The sequence below is a fragment of the Primulina huaijiensis genome, chromosome 9 (genome assembly GCF_012295235.1).
Source record: "Primulina huaijiensis isolate GDHJ02 chromosome 9, ASM1229523v2, whole genome shotgun sequence".
Classification (NCBI taxonomy): domain Eukaryota; kingdom Viridiplantae; phylum Streptophyta; class Magnoliopsida; order Lamiales; family Gesneriaceae; genus Primulina; species Primulina huaijiensis.
The window spans coordinates 21,450,791-21,477,851 of record NC_133314.1 but is presented as its reverse complement, the minus strand read 5'-3'; the positions used below and the strand labels follow the sequence as shown (position 1 = coordinate 21,477,851).

Genomic DNA, 27,061 nt, shown 5'->3' with positions numbered 1-27,061 from the left:
TGTCTTTTTTATTATTACATTTGAAATATTGACTTAATAGAACCGCTATTAATATAGGTGTTCAAACTTCGGATAAAACCGAAAAAATCGAAAATCCAAACCGAAAAACCGAACCGAAAATCGAATTTTGTAATTTGGATATAAATGTTAAAATCGAAGTTTATTTGGTTCGGTTTTGGATCATATATGTCAAAACCGAACAAACCGAAATTTCATTAAATTAATAATTTTTTATATTTTTATTTATATTATATATTTTGATATGATATTTAGTGAATGAAAAACTATTTTGAACAATTTTTAGTTGATTTTTGTTTGTTTAATTAATTTAGACCTTATATTTAAATATTTTACTAAGAAAACACGTAGAAAGTTAACATATTATATTTTACAATATATTTATATTATTAATTTAAATAATTATACCAAAACCGAATTAACCGACCGAAATAACCGAACCGTTTTGGTAGAAAACCGAACCGAATCCAAGAAAAATGGTTCGGATATCGGATTATATATTTCTAAAACCGAAAACCGAACCGATCGATGAACACCCTGGTTATTAATAAAAAAATTGAAAAAAATATGTAAAAATTCACATATTAATTTTTCTTTAAAGGATAAATATATATTTTTCAAAAAAATAAAACTTATTGTCATTTATAAAATGAATTAATTTTAATTAATACTTAGAACATGTTAAACACAAATTTATCAAACTCATTTATTCCAGAACAACTTCATTCCCATACCGGAATGTATTAATGTCACTCTTTTGGAGCCAATCAGCACCTCACCGAGTAAATTGACAGGGAATCATCTTGAGAAATTAATATGCAGAAAGATTTCCATTCCACCACATCTCAAATTTTTTTAAAAAAAGACTGCCTGTTTTTGTTAGTGGCGTGACAAAATCGAAGAAGGAAGCAGCCAGTTAAGCACAAGATGGTGGAATCTTTGATATCCCTTGACGTTGCAACTCGATCAGTACGCCATCAGTTGAGGGGGGCTTCAGTCCAAGTGGTAGAGGAAGCCATGGCTTTGATAAAACATCACCAATGATTGCATCTATTTTCTCCTTTGGCTGATCAAACTTTGATGATGACGAAGTTAGGGGAAGAAAAGAGAGTAATGTTTAGTAAAACTTTAAGCCAGACTTGGTTATCATAATTAAAGCGTGCGACGAAAACTGCTTGCGTTTTTATGGTGCAAGCTCCACAGGAATGGGATCTCTCAAACACTGTATATGCAAGAATAGAATTATCTCAATACAACCATTTTATTACGCATCGTTGCATGAATTTATGTCCTCTTCTTTTGGTAAGTAGTATTATTTGAATTTTAGGAAGTATTGTTTTTGTTTCTCAATCCATGGCGCACCTGCCACCATACCTCCAGGTTTCCAGCACTTTACTAGAAATCAAAGTGCAAGAGTGAACTGTATTACTAAAAGAGAATCTATAAGCTAATTCCATGTATAAGTAGCTGAGGTATGCTGTGTGCTGACGTTTAAATGCTTCATAAAATTTTTAAACACGAAACGGAACTCTTACCGGATGAAAGTTACATGGTGGTTCAGACAGTGTTCGTCCAGGGGTTATAGTCGGGACACCAACAACAGGGTCCACTCTGTACATGCCTTGTACAGTAGGAGATGGAAATGTCTGCATGGTTGTTATGTGGACAATACCAATTCGTAGATTTGAGTCCATGAATTCTTCGTAAGAAAACAAAAGAATATGAACTAAAAGCAATCTGAATAGTAAGATATTGCAACTACCGTGGGCATAAAAGGCGTTGTAAAGCAAGGCATTCCTGGTGCCGGAACCTACATAAATGGCACATGCCATTAAAGGTAGGAAAAAGTTACCAGGGTGAAATTTGTGTATTGAGTACACTTACATTGTGGTGGAGGAAACACCAAAAATTAGGGTCATTAGATAATGATGGCGGCGAAGGATGATCTGAGGCCCATACAGGTGAGGGAGATGGTGTGGGGGCTTGGTTGTAAGGCCACAAGCGCATAAATGATTGGTTCGCGGACGGATGACCCCATACATGTAAGGGTTTATAATGAGGAAATGTTGTCACCGGGGGGAAGCCCATGGTAGGTACCACCCAAGATTTTGCATCTGGCCTGCCTGCCCCACCATGCCTCCTCCGGCTCCAGCTTGCAGCCTCGGCTTCTCGAGCAAGCACATGTTTCTGGTGTGATCGATATTTCTGCTAACAGGAAAAACACATACAAGCCTATTGAAGCTTATACTGTGAAAAAAGAACAGCATGCATCAATAAGAATATCAAGAACTGCCCCTGTCACTAAATTCTTTCAAACAATATTTTCTGCTATCAAGACAAGTTTAACACATTTTGGGACAACATTTGGCGATGTTAAAATCTGACAATAGCAGAAAAGTTTTAAATTACGGATTGAAGTACTTATTTCAACAAAATGATTATTCATTCTTGATAGCTGTGATCAACAATTGGAAAACAATCTGAAGTCGCACATTAAACAAATATATATTTATATAAATGATAAATTAAGAAACACATTAGAATATCCTAAGAAATTTGCATACTTGTAGATGGCTGGCAACATTATGGCGAGTGAGACAATCAATTCCCATGAGCTCCAAAATCCTTGAAGGCACAGCCTTATCCAAACCCAGCTGTTCCACTGCCTGCACAAACTTTTTGTGCAGCTCAGGCGTCCAATCAACCTGCATACCAATTACAAAACCACTGGTCTTTTCTTGAAATCTTAAATGTAAACAAGCTCATTCAAATCCACAGAACTCTAAGAGGCACTAAACTACAAAATCACAATTTACCTAACGTTCATAAGCAAATTTAAGCAATGACCTGAATAGTTATGGTGATGCATGCAACAGATAGCATAATAGAATATAAAATTAACTGAAACAACTTCACAATTATGACTATATAGAGAAAACGTTCTTAAATCATTAACACAAAAAACATAACCACACAATTCAAGCTGGTTTACAAATTGCATTTACTTACCTTCACTTTCTTCTTGCCTACAGGATTTTTCAAGTGAACTGAAGATTTACTTCCTTTCTCAGCCTCTCCAAAAGATGGATTAACAACAAATGTTCCTTTACTGTTAATCACGGTTTCCTCTCCCTGAATCAAGCTTGATCCTGAACACTGGTTTGAGGCTGAGGTTGAAACAGAGGTTGCCTTTACTTCTTTGTTTGAATTACTTTCTTCAGATATTTTATCATCGGATACTGACGTACTAACATGAGTAATTATTTCTGGTTTCTCATCGGCCCAAGCTGAGATTTCAGCAACACATTTTGAGTCCATCTCCACATCCAGCTAGTCATCCCAATCCACACAAAAAGATCATCGAATAACAATGTCAAGCATATTCCAGTTAAAAAGTCTACGAATTTATTCCAATCCATTCAGAACGTCATCCTTAAAATTTGGTATTCCTCGACGGTTAGACAGTATTTATTCATGCATATGAAATTCAAGAATATATGGGATAGAGCACAGTATTATAGTAGAATATCGGGACTAGAGAGGCTCAAGAGATGTGGCACTAAATATCAGAAAATGCTGATGAACGAGAATGAGTGAAATTGATGTGATACTGCACTTTTGCTCATGACATAATTATATACTATCAGTTAAAAGGAATTATAATTACCAGTTCAGAGAGGCAACTAATCTCCATTTCAGAAAAAAAATTTACTGATTGTTATCGTGCTTAACATCTAGTTGAGCTAGATTTTGAGGTTGAATTAGATCTAATCCTCAATCTTAACATTGTATCATAGACAAGTTCCGATCCTGCCATAGATCCACCATTATGTGTTGGACTGATGTATGAGACACTCGATAATTTTTTGTAAACAGTTGTTCATTCCTGAGTGTGAGCGGAATATGTTAAATGTCCAACATCGGTTGGATTAAACCATTGGGAGTCATATGTATGGAATTGGTCGATCCTCAACTGGTTTTTGAGGTTGAACTAACTCTGGATCTCAATCTTAACACAATCACTCAGAAGATCAGACACATGCTTCGATGTTTTGCCTTTAAATGTATGTTTGGTTGGATTCGGATCCAAACAAACAAAACTAGCCACTTTTGGGAAGTGATTACTGAATACTTCTATATATTCTGATTGTAATCTTTCCCCCCAAAATTAATCCACAAGAATTAGCACCTAGACACGATATGCTCCTCTTTTCTCCACAAAAACAAATGAATATATCAGTACTGGACAACTAAATTCAACTTAAAACAATGTCACCCACAACTTTGCAGAAGGAGATAAATTTAAACTGCAAATTTACCTCATACTCTATGATAGAACTTTCTGCAATACAGGATCAGGTTCCTGTAAGCTCTCCATGATCAGCAGCTGCTTCTAGGCCAAGTCTCCTTCCAACCAAAACACGAAATAACAGGTAAAAAGAATTACACAATATCCACAAACTCCAGTACTCCAAAAGTGTACTCACGAAAAAAATATATATATAAAATCCAAGCCACTTCAGAATTACTCCCACCCACTTTATTGCAAAGCAAGAAATTTGAACCGTGACTTACGAGATCTCACCATTTCTACGCGCCAGTGGCATGTAGAATGACGGCAGATGTCCGAACAAGTAGAGCTGAGCAGAGATTTTCGAGTCAAATTTATAACAAAAACACAATCTCGAAACACTGATAGTTGAGTTCTGCTTCACGAACCCTGAACTCGTCACCTCTCCGGAGAGCTGCTCCGAAATCTCTCGGATCAAACAATCATTAATGAGTTATGAATAGGCGCCAGTGAGTGTTCTTGAAAAGCTTGTGATCATGAATTAATTTTATAATATAATATTTAGCCAGAGAGAGACTCTACAGAACAGCAGACAGGATAAAAAGTTACCTTACGAGAACACCCACCACTTCATCAAAAATATGAGATCCACATATCACATACACATTATATTAACACATTTATTTTTCCACATTTATTTTAACATTCACACTCTTTATTTGTAGATCCCGCTGTCCACTCCGTCGCTAAATGTCCAATTTTTTTGGACGTTTATAAAATATAAAATATAATTAAAATAATTCAAAATACGTAGGACCCGTGTGTCAGCAAATCGGTTTTTTTGTGCAATTTTTTTTTAAAAAAACTGACACAGTATGAACGTCCCACACTCTCTTTCATGTGAACACCCCACGTCCTCTCTCATGTGAGTGGGCGTTGGAGAGTGGGTGTTAAAAAGTTTAAAACCCCTTTAACCCACTGTTGGTGCCCTTACGATTGATTAATAATTGATTTCAGAAATTATTTCATTTCCATATTACATACATTGCCCAGTATATAAATTAATAAATTCCATAATTTTTCATTCATATATATATTTTTGATTACAACACACGCGGGGAGGAATGATTTTTTTGCATTACAGCACACACAGAGAGGGAGGACCTAACCAGTGAATCGACTAATCCGACAGGGGATGAGACCACTGAGATACAATTCCGGTCTCCATTCATAAATTTAAGTATAAATCTCAATCATATGTTTGTAAGTTGATAAAGCATCATATGAAAAATACAGACCAGAACTTTTATACCATGCTTGAAAATTATAATTTGGTTATTCATGTTTTTAGTTCATTATTTTTGTAATTTTATTATTTTTCTTATGTGGCTTTAATTTGATGCTGGTGTTATATTAATACGTCGTTGATACGGTGTTTTCATGAAAAAATTATTAAAATTGTCAAATAAGGCCAAAATTTTCTTAAGATGAAAGATATGGACGGGAAACTCAATACTGATAACATAGCGAATCAAAATCAGAAAAAGTAAAATTAAACATAATGACAAAAAACCTATTACATATTCCAAAAAGAATAATGCCATTATATGATATTCTTAATTTTTAATCGTGACAAGTTTTTCATTTACAAGTTGTTTTAAATATTTGAGATACATTAATCACTTGTAAATTGACAATAAAATCATAATATAAAAGGGTGGGAACTGAGAAATGAGCATTGAAAAGTAGGGTGGACTAGTACATCATCACAAATTTTCTACAATGGAAATTTATTGATGCCATTTAACTTTTCTGTACACAAATTAATGTAACAATTAAGGTGGCAGCTATTTAGTTGGAAAATAAAAGGTGCAATTGTTTACAAAGAAAGTATTATTATTGAAAATGGCCGTGCACCATACACGCTATAGCTTCTGAAAAAAACAAAAATTTTTGTGAGATGATTTTACGGATTTGATATCTTATTTGGGTCATTCATGAAAAAATATTATTTTTTATTCCAAAAATATTACTTATCATTGTAAATATGAATAATATTGACTTATCTCATAAATAAAGATATATGAGATCGTCTCACAAAAAATCTATTATTTGAAAAAATATGGTGGAAGAGATTTGGTCAAGCAAGCTAGCTAGCATTCCCGTTATCACTTATAAATATGTTATGCGTATAATAAATTTATACTTTAGGTTATATATTATTTTTGAAATTATAGAGTTATCCCAAATGGATTTTTAAAAGAGTTTTTCAATTAAAGTGCATTTATGATCATTTTGTAATTTCAAAAGTAATGTGTAGCATAATTCTTAGTTTTAATGATGAGATTAAAGTTCAAATTCATGTATATATCAAAACCCTACTCTGATGAAAACCTTTTTGTATGATAAGTATTGATTTGGCGACATAATATTATTGTAACTAAAATCAAAACATAAACTAACTCTAATATGCTATATATAAAAGGAGAGGTCGTTAATAATATTTGGGAAAATAAATTTTTTATCCACTAATTTTGGATTTTTGTTCATTAAGTTTTCAAATTTTTATTTTGGTGCAAAAAAAATTTTATTTTTTGGTTATTTTGATCCAATTGCTAACGTGACATCTAACAAATCAACAATTTTCAGTATCATACAAATATTTTTCGGTGTCACATCAGTAATTATAATTTCACATCATAACATTTTCAGTTTTACGTAATCATTCAGTATTAAAATCCAAAAAAAAAAAAAGAATTAAGTTATTGCATAAAAACTAATTTGAAAATTTATTTAACTAAAATACAAAATAAGAAAAGTTAGTGTACAAAAATATTATTTTCCCATAATATTTTTGAGTTCGTGTATCCCAAATAAAAAACTACAACAAAAATCAATAATGATAAATTACTTAAATATGTTAATTTATCTAAGTAAATCTTATAATACACTCTATTCCTTAATAAATTTTTTCCATCAACTCTGTAATCTCACTATTATCTCATATGTACATTTAAATTATTTATATTACTATTTAGTTTTTATTCATAATAAAAATATACTTATTTTTTAGAATAAATATAAAATATATTTTAAAAATATAACACATATGCCAAGTAGCTAAATTGCATTTAATTAAAATATAGGTAGCTTAGTTTATGTTACATCACACATGTCTACATACTCCTAGTCATTAACACGTATATCTTTTGAATAAGAAAACTTAGTTATAGTTTAAAACATAAAAAATTACCAGTGAACGAAGAACACACGTTTTTATAATTGGTAAAAGAGAGAGTGATAATCATCAATTTAAATATAAAAAAATCCAAATAATTAAATATTATATCATACTACTATCGATTAACATTATCTGTTTAAAAGATTTTTCCATTATTTAAAGCAATCATATTCTTACAGAAAAACTTGATTTTTCTAAGAATTTGAAAGTGCTACTGGTTAGTTGTCTCATATCGATTGGATAAAATAACTGGAAGTTGCATGTATAGACTTGGACAATCATCCCCTTTTGAGCTAGATTTTGTGGTTGAGTTTGGTCCGATTTCCAATCTTAACATGATATCAGAGCCCAGGTTCTACAGTTATGTGTTGGACTGCCTATAGTTAGGTCCCCTGTTCTGCCCATAGTTAAGTCACGCTCCAAATGTTCATTTCTTGGCGTGAGGGGTGTGTTAGTTGTCATCGGTTGAATAAAATATCTGAGAGTTATATAAATTGGTTTGGACAATCCTGCTCTCTTGAACTAACTTTTAAAGTTGAGTTAGGTTCAAGTTCTGATTTTTTAACATAATTTATAGAAGAAGTAGCATAAATGACATAAACAATTTGATACATGTAGCTTTCTTTTAAAACACTATCTACTGAATATTATGTCTGAAAACAATAATGGTGTGTGTGTAGAAATTGGACTCAAAACTCAAGAGCGACTGTTCACGGTGGTTGGTATAGATAAGAAAGCACTATCTTCTTTTTTGCTGGACACTGGCTTTTCACAGTAGTCCATTTCAACGCGTCCTTCTACCAGAATTGACTTCACTCCATATAAAAAATGACATCAATTAAAAATATCAAAATAATTAATCTAATATGTTTTTTTTATTTTACACATTATTAATTTTTTACAACTGTCATTAGTAAGTATTTGTAACAACATTTAATTAAAAATGTCTACAAANGAGTGGGTGTTAAAAAGTTTAAAACCCCTTTAACCCACTGTTGGTGCCCTTACGATTGATTAATAATTGATTTCAGAAATTATTTCATTTCCATATTACATACATTGCCCAGTATATAAATTAATAAATTCCATAATTTTTCATTCATATATATATTTTTTATTACAACACACGCGGGGAGGAATGATTTTTTTTCATTACAGCACACACAGAGAGGGAGGACCTAACCAGTGAATCGACTAATCCGACAGGGGATGAGACCACTGAGATACAATTCCGGTCTCCATTCATAAATTTAAGTATAAATCTCAATCATATGTTTGTAAGTTGATAAAGCATCATATGAAAAATACAGACCAGAACTTTTCTACCATGCTTGAAAATTATAAATTTGGTTATTCATGTTTTTAGTTCATTATTTTTGTAATTTTATTATTTTTCTTATGTGGCTTTAATTTGATGCTGGTGTTATATTAATACTACGTTGAAATTGTGAAATAAGGCCAAAATTTTCTTAAGATGAAAGATATGGACGGGAAACTCAATACTGATAACATAGCAAATCAAAATCAGAAAAAGTAAAATTAAACATAATGACAAAAAACCTATTACATATTCCAAAAAGAATAATGCCATTGTATGATATTCTTAATTTTTAATCGTGACAAGTTTTTCATTTACAAGTTGTTTTAAATATTTGAGATACATTAATCACTTGTAAATTGACAATAAAATCATAAGATAAAAGGGTGGGAACTGAGAAATGAGCATTGAAAAGTAGGGTGGACTAGTACATCATCACAAATTTTCTACAATGGAAATTTATTGATGCCATTTAACTTTTCTGTACACAAATTAATGTAACAATTAAGGTGGCAGCTATTTAGTTGGAAAATAAAAGGTGCAATTGTTTACAAAGAAAGTATTATTATTGAAAATGGCCGTGCACCATACACGCTATAGCTTCTGAAAAAAACAAAAATTTTTGTGAAATGATTTTACGGATTTGATCTCTTATTTGGGTCATTCATGAAAAAATATTATTTTTTATTCCAAAAATATTACTTATCATTGTAAATATGAATAATATTGATTTATCTCATAAATAAAGATATATGAGATCGTCTCACAAAAAATCTATTATTTGAAAAAATATGGTGGAAGAGATTTGGTCAGGCAAGCTAGCTAGCATTCCCGTTATCACTTATAAATATGTTATGCGTATAATAAATTTATACTTTAGGTTATATATTATTTTTGAAATTATAGAGTTATCCCAAATGGATTTTTAAAAGAGTTTTTCAATTAAAGTGCATTTATGATCATTTTGTAATTTCAAAAGTAATGTGTAGCATAATTCTTAGTTTTAATGATGAGATTAAAGTTCAAATTCATGTATATATCAAAACCCTACTCTGATGAAAACCTTTTTGTATGATAAGTATTGATTTGGCGACATAATATTATTGTAACTAAAATCAAAACATAAACTAACTCTAATATGCTATATATAAAAGGAGAGGTCGTTAATAATATTTGGGAAAATAAATTTTTTATCCATTAATTTTGGATTTTTGTTCATTAAGTTTTCAAATTTTTATTTTGGTGCAAAAAAAATTTTATTTTTTGGTTATTTTGATCCAATTGCTAACGTGACATCTAACAAATCAACAATTTTCAGTATCATACAAATATTTTTCGGTGTCACATCAGTAATTATAATTTCACATCATAACATTTTCAGTTTTACGTAATCATTCAGTATTAAAATCCAAAAAAAAAAAAAGAATTAAGTTATTGCATAAAAACTAATTTGAAAATTTATTTAACTAAAATACAAAATAAGAAAAGTTAGTGTACAAAAATATTATTTTCCCATAATATTTTTGAGTTCGTGTATCCCAAATAAAAAACTACAACAAAAATCAATAATGATAAATTACTTAAATATGTTAATTTATCTAAGTAAATCTTATAATACACTCTATTCCTTAATAAATTTTTTCCATCAACTCTGTAATCTCACTATTATCTCATATGTACATTTAAATTATTTATATTACTATTTAGTTTTTATTCATAATAAAAATATACTTATTTTTTAGAATAAATATAAAATATATTTTAAAAATATAACACATATGCCAAGTAGCTAAATTGCATTTAATTAAAATATAGGTAGCTTAGTTTATGTTACATCACACATGTCTACATACTCCTAGTCATTAACACGTATATCTTTTGAATAAGAAAACTTAGTTATAGTTTAAAACATAAAAAATTACCAGTGAACGAAGAACACACGTTTTTATAATTGGTAAAAGAGAGAGTGATAATCATCAATTTAAATATAAAAAAATCCAAATAATTAAATATTATATCATACTACTATCGATTAACATTATCTGTTTAAAAGATTTTTCCATTATTTAAAGCAATCATATTCTTACAGAAAAACTTGATTTTTCTAAGAATTTGAAAGTGCTACTGGTTAGTTGTCTCATATCGATTGGATAAAATAACTGGAAGTTGCATGTATAGACTTGGACAATCATCCCCTTTTGAGCTAGATTTTGTGGTTGAGTTTGGTCCGATTTCCAATCTTAACATGATATCAGAGCCCAGGTTCTACAGTTATGTGTTGGACTGCCTATAGTTAGGTCCCCTGTTCTGCCCATAGTTAAGTCACGCTCCAAATGTTCATTTCTTGGCGTGAGGGGTGTGTTAGTTGTCATCGGTTGAATAAAATATCTGAGAGTTATATAAATTGGTTTGGACAATCCTGCTCTCTTGAACTAACTTTTAAAGTTGAGTTAGGTTCAAGTTCTGATTTTTTAACATAATTTATAGAAGAAGTAGCATAAATGACATAAACAATTTGATACATGTAGCTTTCTTTTAAAACACTATCTACTGAATATTATGTCTGAAAACAATAATGGTGTGTGTGTAGAAATTGGACTCAAAACTCAAGAGCGACTGTTCACGGTGGTTGGTATAGATAAGAAAGCACTATCTTCTTTTTTGCTGGACACTGGCTTTTCACAGTAGTCCATTTCAACGCGTCCTTCTACCAGAATTGACTTCACTCCATATAAAAAATGACATCAATTAAAAATATCAAAATAATTAATCTAATATGTTTTTTTTATTTTACACATTATTAATTTTTTACAACTGTCATTAGTAAGTATTTGTAACAACATTTAATTAAAAATGTCTACAAAAAAATATCACAATAGTTATTTATTGTTGTAGTGTATGTGAATCGTATGTCGATAATGAAATTTATATTCAATATATTAAAATCTAACTAAAAAATTTTAAAAAAATTCATTTTGAAATGATTGGACGTCATTCTGATTTATTTATTTATTTTATTTTTGTTTAGATAAATTTTAATGTGTGTAACATGAGTTTTATTTGCATTTTATGAGTTATGTAAAAGAGAATCTATGTCAAATAAAAAATATTCGATGAATTTAATAGCTTCTGGCGAGTAAGAACGAAACAAATAAAAAATTAAAATTAATGAATACAAAATAAATTTTAACAAATTACGTAACAAAAATTCAAAATAGAACAATTTACGAGATTAAATCTCAATTTTCTCCAAATTTGTGTATGTATAAAATATAAACAAAAAATAATAAAAATAAGAATAATCACGATGATGTGGCCATATGGAAACCACAACAAAATGTGGCTCTCGTTGTGAACCTTTTCATCCGTATAAATTGACTCAATCCCATGTTTCCCCATATATATATAATAAACAAAATTTTCAGTCTCACATATTTTGGCGCACTGTAATGTCACATAGTTTATTTTAACACTAATAAAATCTTATTCATTAAGAAATATAAAAAAATTTATATATTTAATAAATAAATGATATATCATTTATGTTCACATATGTATTCATGATAAATACGCAGTATATCAAAATTATATATATATATATATATATGTTGGTGGAAATTTTATGAGCACCATAAATATTCACATGAACTTCTTGAAGTTCCCACCAACATATATCTATAATATCAAAATTATATATATGTATATATATTTCGAAATGTACATACATAAATAGATAATAACAAATAAAGTAAATTTGATTGTAATATATGATATGGGTAAAAGATGCGCCTTTTTTCTATAATATTAATTGCAGGAGGACCAAGTGTTATATGTAGAACATTAGGAGGGTTGAACTTTGAAGAGATCACAAATAAAACAAAATTACATTTAATATTCGAGTTGTCACAATATATAGTCTCTTTACCACGATATATATGGTAATAAATTTTTTTATTTGATTTATTAAATATATTTTTTAACGAAATGTTTAATTATTGAGTGTTTCTATGTTTGCTAATTATAAATATTATTAAAAAGTCATTTTATTTTTTTATGATACTATATGACTTAATATTAATGATTTGGAAATCAATCAATTAAGTTGACTGATAAATAAAAACAAAATGCTTAGAAGGTGAAACGATCAGTATCAAAATTGAGCATGTAAACGAGGCGTTTAATTAAAGTGTTTGATAAAAGTAGTTGTTTACCAAGAAATCAAGTTTGAGACGATGTTCGTCAAAAAGGAAAAGTCATTATATATAACATTTCTAGTTTATTAAATTCATAATTATAAGTACATCTGATGAGAACAAAATTAAAATAATTAATTATATTGCTTATTTCGAAATATCCATTCTTTCAGATTCAACTTTCTTTGAATTAAATTTTTTGGTCGAAACCTTAAAATCCTTGTCCTTATATATAGGAGGCATATATTATATGTTCTTCCTTTTCATAAATCATATATATTAATTTATACAAACAAGAAATCGATACAGGAACGAGAATCATTCTGCCGTTAAAAGAGACTCTATTTATCTTTATTTTTTCTTAACATACAAAAAGTAGCTTGTCCGAAGTCCATGATACATTTCATCCATGGGAACAAGAACAACACACACACACACACACACACTTATAAAAGGGGATCGAAAACATGAAGATTGGACCTTGATTTTTAATTCATGTGTGCCGGACATGTCGAATTTTAGGGTTGTTTAAGCTTCTTATTGGTTGGAACATGTTGGGGGTATTTTTGATATTCCTTGAAGTTGTAGCTCCGACATTACACTGTCAGTAGATGGAGGCTTTAGTCCAAGTGGCAGCGGTAGCCATGGTTTTGATAATACATCTCCAATGGCTGCATCTATACTCTCCTTTGACTAGTTTAAAACGAAAAACAAAAAGAGTGATGTTAGAAAAATAAATTTGACCAATCTACGTACACCCATTATATGTATATAACACAAATATTTCAGTTGAAATAATGACATATTTCCTAATTTTGTCCTAGGAATGGCATTAAGGAAGAACAAAAAACATACAAAGCTTACCGGATGGACGTCGGAAGGGGGTTGGGGCAGTGTTTGTCCGGAGGGTACATTCGGGTACATTGCAGAAGGTGGTCGTATCCCTTGAACTCTAGCTGTGAGAAATATCTGCAACATTGATGAATTGGTATAAACTTGAATTTAACATGAACAAAAAACAAAGTACGTAGAGATATGCTGCTAAACTTTGAAGGCTGAAGCCATAAGAAAAATTGTTGTAGGGTTTTATGTTGTTACCGTGGGTGACAGATGTGGTGGGAAGAAAGGTGTTCCTGGAGTTGGCACCTAATATATACACAAAACAGGTATAATTATGCGTTACAGAGACAACTTCAAGAATGTGGTTTGTGCAAACATGTATGTATATATACAAGCACGGATCCCACGGAAAAAAACAAGTATATATAAATTCCAAGATTCAGATTTAGTAACTTATTTTCTGATCAAAATTTTTTTCCGTTGGTATTTTCTGGTGAACTTTTTGCACTTGGACTTACATGTTGGTGGTGGGAATGCCAGAAAGAAGGGTCGGCTGATGGTAGCAGAAAGGGGTGTGGTGGTGGAGGCCACGCATGTGGTGGTGTGGGTGGCGACGGGGCTAGATGTTTAGGCCATGTGTGCATAAATGATTGGTCGACGGATGGGTGACCCCAAACATGTAAGGGTCTAAAATGAGGCATCGGAGGCATTGGTGACACAGGAGGAGGGAAGCCCATGGTGGGTGCAATCCAAGGGGTTTTGTCTCTCTTCCCCGTGCCACTTCCGGAACCGTACATCTGCCTCCTCTGGCTCCAATGTGCTGCCTCAGCTTCTCGGGCTAGCATATGTTTCCGATGGGACCGGTATTTCTGTAAAAGAATTTTATAAAAATAGGTATTTACACTAAACATCTCATACGTTTATTCTGTATAATCCGTTGCACAATTTGGTTGAGTAGGCAAATCTATATTAACGTTGTAATATATACCACTATTATAAACCTTTGCTAAAAAAAGAAGAAGAAGAAATAAAACAATTCACAAACTTTGTATTATTTTCGTACATAAAGTGTAAGAAATTTACAAAAAAATTATATTATGTATCCAACATCCTCAAATCTCATAGCAACACATTAATATTTAAAATTAATTACTACACGAAACGGGACAACATATTTACCTACTCTGGGATAACAAAATTATTTGGATACATTGTTCGGGTTTGGAGTGAAGATTTCATCAATCAGAAAACGTAAATAAGAGCATCTCCAACCCCGCACCTGTGCTATTTTTGCACTATAATAGAATTAAGGGTTCAAGATGGCCTAATTGATTGTTTGTATTCAATTGACGTCAACTTTAGTGCGGAATTATAAAGTGAAGTTTCTTTCCTTCTAACTTTTCGATCCATAGAAAGTAAAATATTGACAATTTTGAGTTCATTTGAAAAGTATTGTGAATATATAAGAAAGAAGGCTTCAAAAAAAAAAGAAAAAAAAAAGAAAGAATGAAGGCTTTATTTGTAAGAGACAAAAGACACAGGACAAAGAAGAGACATTAATCATGGAATGCCAAAGACTTTCATTGTTCTTTCAACATCTCCAATAATTTGCACATGATATAGAGCTAGATTATGAATTTGGTAGTAATGAATTTTCATGCTCCGAAACAAGAAATGATACAAAGGACTGTAATATTAATATAATACACGAAGTTGCAGAAGGATTACCGAGTTAATTTTTTTTTTTTTTAAATCAACATAGAAAATAATAAATAAATTAACATAAATACAAGATGCGAAAAATTTTCGAGACAAACTGTCGCCGGAGCCAGTTTTTGACATGTGTATATAATTTAAGTGCAAGAGATAGACGCCTGATTAGTACGAAATTTCAAGTGGTGAAAAAGAAAGTTTGTCATTAAAGTTACGCTAATCCGTCTGTCATTCGAAGCTTTTAAACCTAACTACCAAGTTTTACATTTTTTTACTGCAAACACATTCCTAAATTTTCACATTTAATCCTCTTCCTGCTCGAACCGAAGATCTAAATTCATGGGTTTGGCAGCGAGTACTTTGTTATATATGGACTCAGATCCATTAATTATGACTGACGTACTAAAAAAGAAGCATGAAAATAAATCGTTCAAGGAGTGATCAATATACATTACATACTTGAAGATGGCTTGCAATGTTATGGCGAGTGAGACAATCGATTCTCATAAGCTCCAAAATTCTGGAAGGAACTGCCTTATCCACGCCAAGCTGCTCCACTGCCTGAACAAATCTTCTGTGCAGCTCTGGTGTCCAATCCACCTAAACACACATTTCAAGAAATCTTTTCATTCTTTCTTCATATATTATATGTATAACCATTTCAGATTATTATCAAGTCAAACCCGCATAAATCTCCCCCCACTGTGTATAAGCTTTTAATGAGTTAAAAAGTAGATACATTTACACAGGATCGGTTTTAACAGAAAGCACCCCAGATTCACGTGAGTTTTTGGCTCCCATGATTTGTGTGACAAAGCCATAAATAAGAAAAGGAAAGACGCAAAACTATTCCTAATGGATAAAAACATGTTTTTGAGTAAAAGAAGTTTTTTTCTTTCCTTTTTTTTGTATTTTCAGTAAATTATTGACACTGCAAACCTAGTTTTTACAGCATATACATATATTCCTTTTTCAAGTTTGTTTTTACATGGTTTTAGGATTGTTGAACTTCTAAGTGTTTTTTTTCCCAAAAAAACATGATGTAAAATTAACGGTAAGTGAAGATCTGAATCTACTAACATAGATTTTTGATACCTTCACCTTCCTCTTGCCCAGAGGATTTTTCGAATGAGTGGATGATTTTCTTCCCTTATTGTCATTGCTTTCCTCTGGGGATGGATTCGCTGCAGCATGCCCATCCCTTTTACTAACAATTTCCTCTCCTTGACTGATCAAGCTAGACGATCTTGAGCCGAGGTCTGAAGCCGAGGCTGAAGCGGAAACTGAAACAGATACTTTTTCATCTTTTCCTGAATCATCATTAGTCGAGACAACTGACAAAGAAGTAGTGCAGTTCCTTTCTGATTCTTCGCCTCCGCTGACTGAGAACTCAGCAAGAACCTCCGTGTCCATTTCCAAATCCGGCAACAAATCTCCATCGTTGATTCCCATAAAAAGTTCATCAAAATCAATGCTGTCAAGCAAATTCCCACCTGAGAAATCAAGAAACCCGTTCTCTTCCACTGAAAACCCTTCCATTTCACTTTCCCTTTCATTCTTCGAGCTCCTCAATGGCGAAACAGCGAGCATTCCAGAGCTTCCAACTAACTAGATCCACTAAATTCCAAACTCTCTCTCAATCTATATGTTAGATTTCATGAGATACAGCTCATATATCGAACAACATATGTGTATGTCTCTCTGTGTCTGTGTACAACAACCCAAAAAAAAAAAACTGAAATTTATATAAGTCGGTCTGGATTTCATTCGCTACTGTAATTTTTCTTTTATTGTTTTTGGGGAGTGTACAGGTGTGACAAGGTCGAGAATGGTAGAATTGGATATGCACCACAATTTGACTCAAGGGGGCTATGCAGATTTTGTTTTTATGCTTCTGTTTTGGCTTGTTCTATATATATATAATATTTAATAATTCAACATGGAATTTATGATTTGTGGATGCCCGTTTTTTGAAGTTTGAAAAAAAATCTGTGTAAAAGTGTTTGCTCGTGAATAATTCAATTTTACTTTTTTTTCCCCCCTTGTCATGGAGGAGAAAGAGACAGACAGAGAGATTGTATTCAATGCAAAGTGCAAACGGCTTTATCAGACACAGAATTTGGTTCGAAAAGTAGTGATATAGGTAGCGTGATATTTTATCTGTTGTACAGTAAAAAATGAATATGAGATATTGGACTTTGACCGTAAGAATACATAAATACATAGTATTAAATTTCTTTATGGGATATTGGACTTTGACCGTAAGAATACATAAATATAATATAGTATTAAATTTCTTTAATATTGAAATCAAGCAGTCAACATTTATTAGATAAAAATGGTCGCCTAAGGACTCATGATTACCATCGCGATGGCCAATTTGATTATAAATATATCATGAAATGGAAAAAAAAATTAGTCAAGTAAATTGAAGGGATTATAGCCAAAATAATCATGTAAGTTTGCTCATTTTGTGTCTCCGTACTTCAAATATTCAATTTTAGATTTTGGTTTTGCAAGTTAGGTTGTGATTGGTTGTGTTTTGTTTTTTAGTTTTTTCTTTTAATGTATGGAGTGCAGACATGACACCGGACATATCGATATTATCTGGCGTCACATCATAACTTAGACAAAAAAAGATCAAAGTCAAAACATAACATAACTTAAAAAATCAAAACCCAAAAAATATATTTAAAAGTCCAAAATATAAAATGAGCAAATTTACACTACCATTTCGACTATTTTCCCTAAATTAAATAGTATAACTTTTTTTTTTACATCAACCACACGAGTCTTGTTTTACAAAAAAAAAAAATCGGCCGAATAGGACAGGATTCTCTAAAATCACTAGAAATCTTGTTCGACAAATTAATCAAAATTTGGTTCTAATCCAACATTTTGAATTATTTTTACTCTATTTCATTTTCATCGTAGTGCTAAGACGACATTGAACATTTTGGTAATATTATCATCGTGTCAATACTCCATCGAAAATCAAACTAAAAATGCAAAAAAGATCAAACTATTGTGCTAAGACCGAATATTAATTGGCCAAGTATTATAATACCAGAAATCATGCATGCCAATTTACATCGTCGATTTTTACCTCTTTCACTATTACAAATTAGTTCATGTTAAGTGTTATACATGATTATATTAATATAAAGCAATAAATAAATCTGAATATTTATCAATGTCATATTAAAATTAATTTTCACGAAATTAAATTAAAATCAAAAACTTGTGTGAGACGGTCTCACGAGTCGTATTTTGTGAGACAAATTTCATATTTGGGTCATCCATTAAAAAATATTACTTTTCATGCTAAGAGTGTTACTTTTTATTGAGAATATCGGTAGGATTGACCCATCTCACAGATAAAGATTCGTGAGACCGTCTCACAAACAAGAGACTCACTCTAAACTAAATTGTCAAAACGACATATTTTCTTGATAAATTTGACATCAAATTATAAAGAGTTTATTATTTAATTTAGGAAAAACTGTATTCGTAATCTTGTAATTTTGTCGCTTTTGTAATTTTGGTCATCTATGTTATTTAATTTCAGTTTCTGTCCTACATCTTTCAATTTTGACAATATTAGTCTTTATTTATTGTGAATATTGATGTGACACTACACACGTCAACGACACATCAAGATTGCTTTAATGTCACGTCAGCGTCACATCGAAAAAATATATTATCAAAATTGCAAGTATACAAACATAAAAGACAAAAAAAAAAAAAAAAAAAAANGTCCCAAATTCTATACTCTCAAGTAAAACGTACAAACTGATGACAATTTTGCATGATAAAAAAGGTTAAAAATGTAACCATTAGGTCAACGTCTTCCCGGTAGCCTGTCATAGCTAGTCATGTATCCCATGAACGAGGAACAAAGAACAACTTATACAATGTATTGGGGGAGTCGGTAAAAAAATTTACGCTTTTGGGAAAATAAAAATAGTAAAAGATTTTTTTTTTTTCCAATTTTCATTTGGAATCGATTTTCCGATGACAGTGACTTCACATCTCAAATAAGTTCAGAAATGGAAATGTGACCGATGTGATACATAAAGATATACATCGTAGTAACACTCAAATAATTGAAGATGATAAATTTAACTTGTTTGGAAAAGTAACGTTATATTAATAATTCAAGAAAATTGGGAAAATTGTTTTGTAAATTGGGATTGTTGTGATTTTATGTCTTATAATTTGTCAAATATTTCCACTCATATTCCGATAAATTTGCTTATTTTGTAATTAATTTAGTTATTTGTGCTTAGGAAGTTGACATTATTGATACTCGACGCCGTACCGACAATAATTGGCTCGACATTAGTACACATAAGTATTCCGGAGAAATATTATTAAAATTATATAAAACAAGAAAAATTATCGAACTAAAAGTGAAATTTGATTAGTTAGAGGGCCAACATCACAATTAGACCAAGTTTTAGAACCCATTTTGTTATTTTCCCTTAAAAAATATGTTTTGTTATTTTCCCTTAAAAAATATAATAACTTACATAGAAGTTTCGAGAAATATATATCAGTGTATTAACATATTGAAACTATCAGTTAATTTCTTACTAAAATCGAATAAAATAAAAATTACCATATACTAGATACCATAATTAATTCATCTAATATTAATTGATCAATAATACATTAATAATCCCCACACTCAAACTTAAGTTGTCAGAAAAATTATGGTTTGCACTCCTTGAGTCACAAAAAAATGTTTCTGCACTCCCTGGACTCACATGTTTTTACTCGGATGAAAATAGGTACAAAAAATTAAAAATATGGTACCAATATATAATATTTGAGTACCAATTGTTTCAAGTTTGGTGCTAATATATGATTTTTGAGTACTCAAACATGTATAACAAGTATTGATATTAACGACACATTTGTCTTTTCAGATTAAAATTGATACAAAACATTGAAAATATGGTACTGATATATAATATTTGAATATCAATTGTTTTAGATCTAGTACCCGTGTATGATTTTTGAGTACTCAAACATGTATAACACATGTTGATATTAATAAAATTGTTCAAATTTTATACTCAAAATCTTATCTTTTGTGCTAGATCTAAAACTTTTGATATTCAAGTATTATATATTAATATCATATTTTCGATGTTTTGTAGAAATTTTCGTATGTGAAAAACATGTAGATCGAGAGAGTGCAAATATATTTTTTAAATGAGGGAATACCAACACATATTTGTCTGATATTGACCTTTCCTTTGTCTTTCCATTTTTGTTGGTTTTCCTGTTTTGTGGAGATCGTCTTGTGGAAATGATGGGACTGAAGCATGAATGATCGGCCAACATCAACGGTTTTCCTCATTCTGTGTCCTTGCCTACAAATAATTGAGTTGCTTACAAAAATCATAATATTGTTATAGAGAGTAGATCTCTTGTGAGACGGTCTCACGAATCTTTATTTGTGAAACGAGTCAATCTTATCGATATTCACAATAAAAAATAATACTCTTAGCATAAAAAGTAATACTTTTTCATGGATGACCAAAATAAGAGACCCGTATCACAAAATACAATCCGTGAAACCGTCTCACACAAGTTTTGGCCTTTGTTTGTTATAATAGTAGTCATGTAAAAAGTATTAGTTTTTTTTACGTAAATATAATTGTTAGAAAAATATTTCCTGTTTTTAATTTCGGGATTGAGTTATTATTTTATTATTTTTTCTCATAGAAATAAGATTAGTGTTAGGAAGGGGTACTATCCTGTGGAAAAAATTATGTATTTTAAATATCATAGTTAGTTATTATGTAAGTCTCTCATCCAACAAATCACTTGTAAACTGGATGCTATATACTGCTACTTGAATTTAGTTTGTATTTGGTCTAAGTGCCGACTTTGGGCCAAAAATTGCCGATGATGTATTAAAAATTGCTGATACGTCTGACTCTATATGATTAACACCCACTCTAACAAAATATGATAAAAAAATAAGAAACCTAACTTAGATGACCAAAATCTAACTTTGATTACTTAGAGAACTAAAATCCAAAAGACGCGAACTTGAAAGTTCATTCTGACGATATTCGTGATATAATCTTAGTGAGTGTTAAATTAATCATTTTGTAACTTCATATGATGTAATAACTCAGTTGATTGTTGTGGCATGTTCAATGGTATGAAATTGCATGCTGATGTCAGTGTTGATAAATTACAATTTTATTGTATATACTTACAGTGAAGAGATGATGTTGTAGAAATTGATGTTGTAATATTAATTTTTATTCCATTTAATAACTTTGTATTTTAAAAAAACTTAATGAAATTGCACATAATTGAAAATTTTTTACAATTGCACATAATTTTAAAAAATACAATTACACATAATTAGAAGAAAACATAATTAAAAAATACAATTACTCATAATTTAAAATTACAAATAATTTAAATGTGGAGTAATTCAACTATGCATCTTCATGTAAACTCCAATATGTTCGAAGTCCTTTTAAAATATGTGGTGCAATTCTCAATTCTGAATGCTGATATATCGTTCTAGAAAGGCGTTGAACTCTGCGATAGGATCTCTTGAAAGGACAACGTTTTAGGGCACGTAGTCAACAACTCGAGTTGGAAAATCACGATCTTCCAGCATATCGACCATTTTTTCCCCAACAATCATGTTATGGATAATGATACAAGTTTTCGTTATATTATCTAAATCAACTGGATATCACATGCGAGATGAACCTCTCACTATATGCGATTGTGCTTGGAGTATATCAAATATTCGTTCAACATCTTTTTTCACCCTTTATTGATATCGTGCAAAAAACTTATGTTTTTGTGATTGGGGCTGAGGTATGGTTTTCACAAAGATAGCCCAAGATGGATAAATACTATCGGCGAGATAGTAATCATGTTGTACTTGTTCTCGTTCACCTCAAATTGCAATGGAGGGGTTTCATCCTTTACAATGTTTAAGAACAAATTGGACCTCTCAAGCAAGTTGATGTCTTGCATCCTGATATGCCGAAATATGCATGTTAAACCCATAAATCTCTCGATGTAACCGAATATAATATGATTGAATGTTCTTTTTTTATGTCCACTTTGATATTGTCATGCCCAAATTGTTAGACAATTCTTCCAAGCCCAGTACATAAAATTAACGCTTCCAAGCATCTCGAGAAATCCCCTTTCAAAAATTTCAGCATTTATTTGAGCAACGCCTGCAGGTGTTAGTTGCCTCAAATATTGCTCCAAATATATCATTAACCCCCTGCAAAATCTTTTCAAACATTCCAAGGCTATCAATGCATTCATCCTCATGTGTTCATCAACAGCATCGTCTGCAACATCATATACAAGTAGTCGGATCGCAGCCGAAACCTTTTGAAATGATGATAACAGAGGCTTACCAGTTGTGTCCTTCCATTGGAAAAAGTCACATTGGTTTATAAAGTTTCCCCAATTCTTAAAAACAAATATCTCCTCATTTTGAATCGCTTTTGAAAATCATTCTCGTTGTATGTGAGAATATCGTTGTAATATTAATATAATCTTTCAGCCCTAGTAACATGTTCTCGAATTTTTTGCTTTCTTTTGCAGCCATGAACACAGCTTGACTCTCCCTCTTCAAGCACTACAACGACATGTGTCGATAATCTATGGGTTGGTGGTCATCTTGAAGACATGATCAGCAATGGGTTCATCCAGAATATGATACATTTTTTTCGTCCAATGATGAAGAATATATGTTTGTCATAAGAAATATTGAAGAACGATGCTAGAAAATTTTAGATATTGTGTATGTGTGAGAATTTGAAGATTGCATGAAAAATGAAATCAAAATAGAGGTTCATTATAGAAAAATGTTTGAATTTTATAAAATACAACCGTTAAGATATTTTTTTTAAAAAAAATCCATATTTTCCCCCAAATTTTGGGGGTTTTTTTTTTTTTTTTTTTTTTTTTTTTTTTTTTTTTTNTTAAATTATTTCTAACGACCAGATTAAGGTGGTTGTTGGATCTCCAACAGCTAGATTAATCCAACAACCAGCTTAATCTAGCTATCAAATCAATATTTTTTTTATTAAAAAAGATAAATAAAATTTTAACTCCACCGCACACGAAAACTCTCCACACGAGGTCCACCATGACCATCGCTCGAGAAAGAATTCTGAATCCACGGATTCATTGAATCTTGTCTATGACTGCACAAGTGGCACTCTGGTGGTACTTATATTGCTGATTATTTCAGTACTCTAATTTCGAATATGCTTTCGAATTCCTTGTTGTAAGAAAAATTGTTCGACAGATGAGGAGAGTAAGATTGTAAATTTGTGTTTTATCAGAATTAAGTGTTGTGTCAAATATTACAACATTTAAGATAACATGAAACAGAATATTAAAGTTTGTAACACAAATTGAATTTAAATAAATAGAATGGACAAGATTAAATATGCACAAGTATAAATACTTGTGCGGCGTCTCAGGGCAAAAATAAATCACTATAAAACCAAAACGTTTACAAAAACAAATCACTAGTGATTTAAACGAAAATCAATTTCCTCGACAAGTTGAGAAAATAAATGCTTTCTAAAACCAAATAACCAGAATAAAACTTATTCAAGAAAGCAAAAATGTGAGCCAAAAACTTGGAGCAGCAAAACTATCTTCAGCCAACTTCGTCACGGATGTTGTCTGAGATGTTTCCAACAATCAAGGCAACACGCGGTATCTGCACTCTTCACAACAGCACGTCCCTTGAAGAAATATTTCTCTGAAATCTATTATGTGCACAAGTGCGTGTATATTTGATCGAGAGAAGAGAACACCACGAAAATCTCCAATTAAAAACTCCCACGAAAATCACCTCCACGAAAAATTATCTATACGAAAAACTCCTTTCACGAAAATCTCTTCCATGAAAAATCTTACACGTAAACTCTCTGAAATTTTCTCTTCTCTCTGTGCTTTTGCATCTACATATCTTATTTATAAATGTCTCCTCTTCTATGATTTATTTTGACGGAAATCTATAAGATATGGTATACAAGAATTCTATTAGAAACAACATCACCTCTTCAACGAAATAAGATGAGAAAACCATAGTTATACAACCAAATTAAAAAAACGCAAACGCAGATGACTTTTTTGGGATATACTACATAATATTGGTCGCTAAAAAATTAATTATTTATAATTTCGTATGATAGTGTTAATAATTAAAAAAAAGGATTGTTAGTATTCCAAATGTACCAAGAATTCTGAATTGATTCACACTCATTCATATTGATCTTTTCTATAATAGCATGCGTGACAGAACTTGGATTTTTAATTAAACAAAATTATATTATCTAATTGTTTCTAGGGCAGATCATTATTTTATTAACTAATCAAATTGCACCAAACAGTTTTTTTCTTATTTTTTCCTAAAAATTTCGATGAAAAATAATCATAAACCGTAATGTATACATAGTGCACTTATTTTTTTGTCAAGAACCCTGCCAAATCGCCCCCACCTAAACCATTGCCTATAGTATTTAGTTTAGAGTTGTATTAACATGTAAAAAAAACATAATAAATTAAAGAAGCCGTCGTTCAATTTATCTAACTTTGGACAAAATTTTCTTCCTAGAAAAAAAAACTTATCTTCTTCATACATATTCTTCAAATTAGTATTGTATTTGTTAGAGTATTTATTTTTTACTAAAAATATTTTGATATTAATCACTGTTTTATCTAATTTTATTTTTGTATGATTTGATATATATTTTATATTAGAAAAAAACTTCTTTTCAAATCATTTTAAATACATGTTTAAATAACCAATCATTAAAAAAACGCAAATGAAATCGCTCAAAATCATAATACTAATTCTATATGTAAATAAACACATAACTAAATATAATAAAATGAATAGAAAACATCCATTTACTATTTTGCATTAATAAATTGAATGAATAAATATCACCCTTTTAACTATTTTAATATACGTAAACAGTCGGCTCGATTTTTTCATTTTCTAAAATTTAAAAACGAACCCAAAAAATCGAAATTACAAACATCAAAACTGAAATCGATCGAATTTGAATCGAACCAAATAAACCGAAAAGTTACAATTTAGTCGGGATGAATTGTTTATGAATATTGTTTTCATGTTATTGGATAAACCAGCCATAGTCAAAAAAATAAATAAGAGCAATAATGTCAACTGTTCTCATCTTGTTAAATTAATTGAAAACTGGTAGGATGTCAATGTAGTTTNGAAAATTGTACAAAAGATATGTCGCTGTCCACGTCTTCGTCTTCTTGTCCTTGTCCCAATGCCCACTTTATCTGTATTATCAAAAATAATAAAAAAAATATTATTATCATGTTTGAATAACTGTGTCAATATTTTCCCAAAAAAAAAAAAGAGTTACTGTTAATTAAAGGGAGAATTAAATGTGTTTGCTTAAATTTATCCTGTAGGCAATAATTTGTGTGAGACGGTTTCACGGGTCGTATTTTGTGAGACAGATCTCTTATTTTAGTCATCCATGAAAAAATATTACTTTTTATTGTGAATATCGGTAGTATTGACCCGTCTCACAGATAAAGATTCGTGAGCCCGTCTCACAAGAGACATACTCTTATCTCTGATATGGTCAAATGTGCACCCAATAATTATTCATTGAACAACTCCTTTATATTTTTTACATAAAAGTGGTTGAATAAAATTTTTATGTAAAAGTAAATTAATTTTCTGCAATAAATTGAATATATANGGGGATCCCAGAACAGGGTTGCTGTCCGTTTTACTCCACAGCACAATCAAATTTTTTTTTTGGGCTTTTTGTTTCATTTATTTATTATTATTATTATTTTAATGTGAGACGGTGTTATAATCAATTTTTTGTTTGGCTTTTTTCATATTCTATTTCTTTATTTACTTTCAAATTTTCTTGTATAGATTTTTCTTGTTATAATTTATATTTTATATTATATTTTTTATATGCAATCTTAGTCCTGAATTCAATATTTGAACAAAAATCCATTAAAATATCTGGTTATCAATAAGATTTTTAGCTTGTTTCAATCTCGATTTCAAAGACATTGACAAAAAATACAATAAATTAATTTTTTCTTGTTACATATTAAATGCAACGAATTAATAACAAGTTTGATCTAGATAATACTTGTGCAATGATAGATTCATTGGTGTTTGCAAACCTAGAACATACTTTCTAAATAACACAATTAAAAAAAACAAAATAAAATAAAACAAAAAATTCGACAGCCAAACAATTAGAAGAAAATTGTATATATATATATATATAAAGAATCAAGAAAATCGAAACTTGTATATTCGAGCCTTCCTCTCCACTATCGTAAATTTTTAAAAATAAATTTAATGGAAAAAAAAACAGACGAGTTAAACTGGAAAGAAAGAAAAAAAA

General features: G+C 30.5%; 2 protein-coding genes across 9 annotated transcripts; both read right to left on the bottom strand.

Moving 5' to 3' along the window:
- Nucleotides 1–821: 821 nt before the first annotated feature.
- LOC140984101 (probable transcription factor GLK1) lies at nt 822–4,920 on the bottom strand. Of its 7 annotated transcripts, none has more exons than XM_073451286.1 (9): nt 4,738–4,919; nt 4,594–4,658; nt 4,338–4,425; nt 3,028–3,348; nt 2,583–2,723; nt 1,903–2,226; nt 1,781–1,828; nt 1,554–1,664; nt 822–1,093 (listed from the first exon to the last, which is right to left on the bottom strand). In XM_073451286.1, the coding sequence occupies exons 4-9, from the start codon at nt 3,334–3,336 to the stop codon at nt 935–937; spliced, it is 1,092 nt and encodes a 363-aa protein (XP_073307387.1). In that variant the 5' UTR covers nt 3,337–3,348; nt 4,338–4,425; nt 4,594–4,658; nt 4,738–4,919; the 3' UTR covers nt 822–934. The 7 variants fall into 7 exon arrangements, with proteins under 7 accessions (XP_073307387.1, XP_073307389.1, XP_073307388.1 ...); XM_073451288.1 differs by having other exon boundaries at nt 4,338–4,422; XM_073451287.1 differs by having other exon boundaries at nt 4,604–4,658.
- Nucleotides 4,921–13,436: 8,516 nt separating this feature from the next.
- LOC140984100 (transcription activator GLK2-like) lies at nt 13,437–17,478 on the bottom strand. 2 transcript variants are annotated; one of them, XM_073451285.1, is made up of 6 exons: nt 16,716–17,478; nt 16,074–16,214; nt 14,420–14,770; nt 14,160–14,207; nt 13,926–14,030; nt 13,437–13,754 (listed from the first exon to the last, which is right to left on the bottom strand). In XM_073451285.1, exons 1-6 carry the CDS (start codon nt 17,202–17,204, stop codon nt 13,599–13,601), a joined length of 1,290 nt encoding a protein of 429 aa, XP_073307386.1. In that variant the 5' UTR covers nt 17,205–17,478; the 3' UTR covers nt 13,437–13,598. The 2 variants fall into 2 exon arrangements, with proteins under 2 accessions (XP_073307386.1, XP_073307385.1); XM_073451284.1 differs by having other exon boundaries at nt 13,446–13,754; nt 16,710–17,475.
- Nucleotides 17,479–27,061: the final 9,583 nt, after the last annotated feature.

Bases quoted from the DNA above. Each gene is read 5' to 3' on its own strand.
- LOC140984101 (XM_073451286.1), bottom strand. From the start codon at position 3,336: ATGGACTCAAAATGTGTTGCTGAAATCTCAGCTTGGGCCGATGAGAAA. The intron at 2,724-3,027 runs GTAAGTAAATGC...ATTGGTATGCAG, and splicing joins TAGGCAAGAAGAAAGTGAAG to GTTGATTGGACGCCTGAGCT. The intron at 1,094-1,553 runs GTAAGAGTTCCG...TCATCATCAAAG, and splicing joins CACCATGTAACTTTCATCCG to TTTGATCAGCCAAAGGAGAA.
- LOC140984100 (XM_073451284.1), bottom strand. From the start codon at position 17,204: ATGCTCGCTGTTTCGCCATTGAGGAGCTCGAAGAATGAAAGGGAAAGT. The intron at 14,771-16,073 runs GTATGTAATGTA...ATTCTTTTACAG, and splicing joins ACATTGCAAGCCATCTTCAA to AAATACCGGTCCCATCGGAA. The intron at 14,208-14,419 runs GTAAGTCCAAGT...TGTATATATTAG, and splicing joins GGCATTCCCACCACCAACAT to GTGCCAACTCCAGGAACACC.